Source organism: Solanum tuberosum, unplaced genomic scaffold (genome assembly GCF_000226075.1).
Source record: "Solanum tuberosum cultivar DM 1-3 516 R44 unplaced genomic scaffold, SolTub_3.0 scf00027, whole genome shotgun sequence".
NCBI classification, from domain to species: domain Eukaryota; kingdom Viridiplantae; phylum Streptophyta; class Magnoliopsida; order Solanales; family Solanaceae; genus Solanum; species Solanum tuberosum.
In genome coordinates, this window is record NW_006238953.1 from 2,237,197 (window position 1) to 2,244,038 (window position 6,842).

General features: G+C 33.4%; 1 protein-coding gene across 1 annotated transcript; it reads right to left on the reverse strand.

Annotated features, from left to right (window-relative positions):
- Nucleotides 1-3,249: 3,249 nt before the first annotated feature.
- LOC102593857 (E3 ubiquitin-protein ligase RNF8-A-like) lies at nt 3,250-6,536 on the reverse strand. Its single transcript, XM_006341707.2, has 5 exons — nt 6,120-6,536; nt 5,073-5,235; nt 4,883-4,949; nt 4,179-4,413; nt 3,250-4,100 (listed from the first exon to the last, which is right to left on the reverse strand). The coding sequence occupies exons 1-5, from the start codon at nt 6,200-6,202 to the stop codon at nt 3,893-3,895; spliced, it is 756 nt and encodes a 251-aa protein (XP_006341769.1). The 5' UTR covers nt 6,203-6,536; the 3' UTR covers nt 3,250-3,892.
- Nucleotides 6,537-6,842: the final 306 nt, after the last annotated feature.

Below are 6,842 nucleotides of genomic sequence, written 5' to 3' on the forward strand. Positions count from 1 at the left end.
GGGGTTTGTTGAGCAAAATTTAAAACTTTGAATTTCTTTCTTCGTTTTCAAGAGGAACAGTGAAAGAGATTTGAAGATCTCTGAAAATGGGAGAAAGGAAACAATGATTTGATCGATTAGGTTGCTAGGGTTATGGGTTTGCAGATGGGTGACGTACGGGTTTCTTCGCAAAGAAGAAGAGGCGTGCGGCTCTGGGTTTCTTTCTTTGACTTTTTCGCGAAGAATATGCAGGGGTGGAGTCGGGTTTGGTACTGCTTGCGATTTTCTGGGTTTGCAGCGTCCTGATTTGCTTCGCGAGGAAGAAGAAAGGCGTGTGGATCGCATCGCATACTGCTGATGGCGTTGGGTTGGTTTTTGGTACTGCTATTGTGAGTATTTGGGAGTTGTTGATGAATATAATGTGGACTGCTGATTTAAATGGAAGTTGGGCTGAAAATTGGCCTAACTTTGGTCTTAAATTGATCCAATAAATGGAGCAAATATTGGTTAAAATTCAATTTTGGAAAATCACCATATAGATTACAAATTCAGCCGAGTGAAGTTAAGGACATAGCCGATTTGAATCAATTGAGGAATTCAACTAAGGTCAAATAAAACTAATTAATATAAATTAATTAATGAGCTTCTTAATCTTAACCAAATAAAATAATCAATTTTAAAATATTAACTATTAATTAATTAAACTAATTGGCAAAATTTAAAGCAAAACTAAAACCTTTTGAGACAATTTTCAAATGATAATATACTAATTATATACATAACTATAAAAACATATATTTTATTTTTAAAAATTATAAAATTGACAAAACTTACATAAAAATAACTCAAAAAATATTTCGAATTTCATAAAAGCTAATTAATTCAAAATTATAGCCATCACTTTAAAATACACTAAAAATATAAAATCTTTTGAGATGATTTTCGAATATTTATAGGATATACTTATTTCATACATAATTATATAAAACATATATATTATTTAAAATTATAAAAAGTGATAAACTATTTAAAAACTTGCAAAATATTTTTATTTTATTTTTAAAAAATTTATGAAACTAATTATTTTAAATCATTTGAAATAGAAGAAGCTCGATGATTAATCTATAATGTGGAGGTCCAAAATTGGGTGTCAACAGATAATAGTGCGGGTACAAAGATGTTCCTCCCTTGATTCTACTCTCCTAAGATTTATCCATGATTCGAGGGCCGTTAGTGGCGTATTTTTCGAACTAAGATTATTCAGATTTGACCTCTATATGAATATTCTATGACATTTGTGGAATATTCGAGATACCTTTTAACGGAATTTAGTACCCTTTATATAGGCATTAAGGCTATCAAAAAGGATTGGCTCAACCCCAGCGGGCCCAAGCCTCGTGGGCCAAGGAACTTGAAGGTCTAGGGCGGGTTGGCCCTTCATTTGTAAGGGCCTGCAAATGCTCAACCCAACCCAACCCTAGAAGGGCTGAGGGCTGGGGCGGGCTAGCCCTTCTTTTTTTTCATTTTTTTTCTTTTCAAACTTATAATTCTATAACATCAAGAAAATGAGAAGATTTTCAAGTCAAATATGGCAAACAATGGTGTTGTTTCAATAACATTAGCAAAAAAAACTAGTGTAATTAGCATGTATCTCGTATATCAGATACGCAAGCGAGATAAGAGAGTGACACGCAAGATGGGATGGAAACGAGGACGCGAGATTTCTCTATGTATCTCAGATACATGTGAATCTACTTGGATAGAGTGTATCTAGAACAAATTAACCTAATTTTGAGTCCATATATTTCGAGATACATGTATCTGGACATACCAAAATCTGGTAAGATTCATAATGTTACAACATAGTGTGTATTTAAGTAATTAGATTATATACTAGTGATTAGTGAGATTATTGTAAGTTACCCTTGAATTAAAAGTTTTGGCCCATGGGCCGACCTTGTTTCGGCCCCGATCAAGCCTCAAGGGCCAAGGGCTTATATGGGTCGGGCTTATATGGGCCAGGCTTATAAGCCCTAGTTTAAATGGGCTTGAAAAAATCTATCCCAACCCTACTCTAATAACGAGTTGGGTCGGGCCGGCCCCATGGGCTAAGCCCGTTTTGACGGTTCTAATAGACATGAACTAGGGTTTAGGGTTGAGTAGCCTCCAAAAATCCTAATTGGAATTGAGCATATCTTGTAGAGTCCCAACTAGAATTGAACATGTCTTGTAGAGTCTAACAAAATTTCAATGTCTACAGTCACTTATGCAACTTGTTTTCTCCATTTTCAGTACTAGTGAGCTCATTTTTCTCATGTTTTTCAAAATGCAAAATTTAATATTTTATTTGGAAAAAAATCGGCAGTTTCTTCACAATTTTGAATTTTTCATGTCATATTTCCATTATTTTATTTTATTTTGCTACAAAATCCAAGTCCAACATCATCTATTCAAATCGAAAGAAAAAATAAATAAATAGGGGATCATTTCTCCCTAGTCCATTAAAGAATATTTGTAATTGTTATAAATCGTTAATAAAAATTTCCATTATAACTTGGAATTCAAATAAATGTTGGTTATTGGTTTTATCACATTCATTTTTCTTCAATTCTATTTGAATTCGTGTTGTATAAATAGAAATACTTAGGTTAATCTAGTACTAATATATCTCTTTGTTAATCCATATTTGTTACTATATATACTAGTTAATTAAACACCACCTCTAGATTTTCCAATTTTCTTACTACGCCAACACACATTATTTGAGCAAAGAGGGAGATTATATTAAAACACAACTTAATATACATCATCATCATCAAATTTATGTAATGTTTGATTTACTCAATTTCATTCAAATGCTAACAAATCGATAAGATGTAGGTAAATTTCGACCATTTATTTCAATTATTTGGTAAAATATAAAATATTAACCGACGAAATCGGAAATATATGTTATATTGGTCCAGTTAAATTTTAATATTAAAGAAACCGACTTAAATTAGTTTGATTTTCTTTTAAGCAAAACCTGAATCAAACCGCACTACGAACACCCCCTAAAACAAATAGATAGTTCATATATAGGTTATATTGCTATGAATATCTTCATAGGTATATAGCCATAGCTGGAAAAATATTCTGTCAAATGATTGATTATGTCCTTAAAGTACATTAGGACAACCTTAATTTCTGACCTATGTTGATTCTTGAAAAAAGTATTGTACCTTTGATTTAGAGTTGAATACATGTTCACCTTAATTATTATGAAATAAATTGGAAAAAAAAAAAGACCATTTATATTATATATCACATATACATAGGAATACATTAACAAATCTGTCATGTATACAACAATAACATAACAAACTAAACAATATAGTCTTACAAGTGGAGTCTGGAGTATACAGACCTTACGCTTACCTTTCTGACTAAACAAACGAAGTTTAAACCATGAGTTTTCCGCTATATACCTTCTGTTTCTTCAACTAAACAATTTGGTTCTTCCCCTCAATGAACATTGGGATATAATGGTCCATCATACATCCTTTATTTTAACTGGTAAAATACTGTACAAGCATAACAAGCAGCATTTGCCAAAAAACATTTAGTCTTTTGTCTTCCCATTTCAACACTCAGGTTCCAAAAAAAACTGAGTTGAATGTCAGGAATATCTCTATACTTTCTACTTTCATGACTCTATACATAATTTAGCTCAAACTCGTCACATAACTGCACCGAGCAAACATGTGTGAAGATTAGTCATTCCACAGACGCCTCGGCTCTGTAGCTTTGAGTTTGCAGTATGGATAGCTAGCTAGTAGTTTCGTTAACTATGTACAATACAAGTTAGACCCTTTATTCAGCTGAAGTAGGTCAGCTAGCATGTATGCATGATATAGTGCTTCCACTTCCAAGTCTATATCATGTAATCGTAAAGCATTACATTGGTGTCAGGGACGGCAAGTGGCAACTTATCAATATAAAGGTAGAACCGCCTTACATTCTCCTGCTCTAGAGTGGTGCTATCAACCACATCACAGTCACTAGTTAGAACCCACAAGTCTCTGGAGTTTACTCTCGTTAGACTACCTCGACAAAAAGGGCATGATTGAGACCGGATGTACCTGACAGATAACAGGACAATGTTGTTAACCATTTATGAAACTAGTACTTATGCAAAGGGGTCGGAGTGCTTTTCGTACCAGTCGTGGAAACAGCCAACACACATGGAATGGCTACAATTAGGCAAAACTATCTTGGAGCCACTCTCCATGCATATACCACATTCTTCTTCTTCTCCCGGAATACTTTTACATGACTGTCTTTTCTCTTCCACTCTTCCATTTGAAGTGTTCAAGAGTTGAGTTACTTTAGTATTCTCCTTCATTAATTCCACTAAATTCCCCTCCAGCTGCTTTAGTGAAGGATATATAATGGCTGCAACATTTTACAACAACTATTCAGCATTGATGAAATCCTGGCACACCCTTCGATATCATTTTATAATCATTAGTTACAACGGAAAAAGGAGAAAAGTAGTACTCCCTCCGTCACAAGTTATGTGATGGCATTCGAGTGAGCACGAAGAAGTTTAAGAATGAAAGAAAAACTTTTGAAACTTGTTGTCTAAAACAAGCCATAAATATTTGTGTGGCTTTAAATCTTCTCATTAAGGGTAGAATGAGACGTTTAAAGTTATATTGTTACTAAATATAAAAAATGTGTCATTCTTTTCAGGACAGACTGAAAAAGAAAGAGTTCCGCATAAATTGGGACCGAGGGAATAGTCTCATCAAATTGATTAACCAAATTCCAACTATCAAATTCAATTTCTTTTGCTTTTCTGTCTCCCTCCCATTGTTGTAGGCTAAACGAAAAGAAGAACAAACGAGGAAAGAATACAAACCGTAGAATTCTCTAATTGTGGCCTTCCTTTCTTGTGGGGGCATTGTTGGCATTCCATCAACATAAACCTACAAAGATGACTAGTCCACTTTGTGAAAGTGTGAAACAAATGGACATAGACAACCAAGAACTCAACTAGAGGTAATGCCTTTAATTTGCATAAAAAAAGTGAAGTTTAAGTGAAAGCTCACCTTATAAACAAGAATGTGAAGGAGTCCTAAGCAACTAGCTAGAGTATCTAAACAACTATAGTCCATCCATTCTATCAGAAATAGCAAGAAGGGGGCGAGAAAACCATAGGAAACTTTCATCTGAACACAATCCCCATCGAGATCCCGGGGAAGAGCCAATGCCCTGCAAAACACATCTCATGAGCAAAACAGTTGTAAACTAGCTATTCTTCAAATCAAACCATTGTTGTTCATCTAACTATAAAAAAGACGGAACAAAATAAGCACTTACAGAAAGGAAATTGAACTACCTCAAAAGCAAATTCTTCAGTACAGTAAGTGTGTACCATCTATTCTAAAAGCTTAAAACTATTAGAGAGACCATACTTTTGATTATTTAATCATATAGTATCTCAACACGCCTCTCCTCGCGTGTTGGCCCAACTTTTTCTTTCATAGGCCAAACACGTGAAAATATTTTCTTGCTCATTTTCTTTAGCTGTGGCAAAACTTCCAATTAGAACCTTTTTTTTTGGTTTTCCACCTGGTGTCCGCATAGGAGCTTCAACTAAATCCGCAGGGCAGGGGTAGTGCTCCTAACAAGATTTTTTCCATACTCAGGGCTCGAACCGAGACCTCTAGTTAAATTGGAGCAATCCCACCATTGCACTACAACCCATATTGGTACAATTAGGACCTTTGTCTACTACGATACTATCTTAATAAATGTAAGCATCTCATCTAAAAGTTTAAACTATTGGAGAGAGTACACATATAATTACCTAACATTTCAAAATTATGACAATTGTGACCATAACTCTGAGCCAGTTAAATTTAAACAATACCTAAGTCCAAATTTAAACATCAAGAAAATGAAAAATGACAAATTGTTGTTAAAAGGAAACAATTCAGGCTTGAGCTACTTTACTAGTAAGTAAATTTGCACAAATTTCAACATCAAAAATGACAAAATTTAAGTTATAGATGAAAGAAACTACCCAACAAGTAGAATGATGTGCAACCAACTTAAGAAAAATTGATGAGAAATAAGAAAAGAAAGTTTATTACATAGTATTGGCATGTTGAACATCAGCTTCAAGGGCTTTGATGGATTCTCTAAAGGAAGAATTTTGGCTATGATTCTGCCACATTATTTATTCTCAACTTTTTTTTACTTTGAAAGGGTCTTTTTGGATGATGTTTTCAAGGTATAGCTATTAATAAGGAGAAGAAAATAAGGGGAAAAAGGAGTGAGTGGTTGGTTAGGATAGCTTAATGGTTATAACTTGGCCTTCTTGAAGCCTCTAAGTAAAGAAAAGGATATCTTCAATATGTGTCATCTCTTATGTGGTTTTCCTAATTACTCTTCTTTTCTTTTTAAATTATCATTTTCCTATATACATAAAAAAAACTAATGGCTTTGGCTTTGGCTTTTAGGCTAATCCCATTTTCATTGATTACTACTTTTTCCCTCCACTTTTATTTGTCATACTGCGTTTTTCGAAAGTCAATTTGATTAAATTTCAAAGTTAAATTAGATTACATTAATATGATTTTTTTTAAAAAAAAATTAGATATTCAAAAACTATATAAAAAGTATTGTAATTGTAATTTTTGTATATTTGAAAAAATACATTATAAAATGTTAGTAAGAGTTCTTATAGTTTGACGCTAAAAAAGAAATCATGACAATTAAAAATAGATCGATGGAGTAGGATCAACAAAACCTTTTCTTTTGTTTTAGTTTTTGGGACATAATGGAGAAGTTTCTTAATTTAATGACTTGAGCCC

What these genes read in the sequence shown, in the direction of transcription:
- LOC102593857 (XM_006341707.2), bottom strand. Translation starts at nt 6,202, where the DNA reads ATGTGGCAGAATCATAGCCAAAATTCTTCCTTTAGAGAATCCATCAAA. An exon ending in GTTCAACATGCCAATACTAT is followed by an intron (nt 5,236 to 6,119) that starts GTAATAAACTTT and finishes TGTGTTTTGCAG; the next exon opens with GGCATTGGCTCTTCCCCGGG. An exon ending in CACAATTAGAGAATTCTACG is followed by an intron (nt 4,414 to 4,882) that starts GTTTGTATTCTT and finishes AAAATGTTGCAG; the next exon opens with CCATTATATATCCTTCACTA.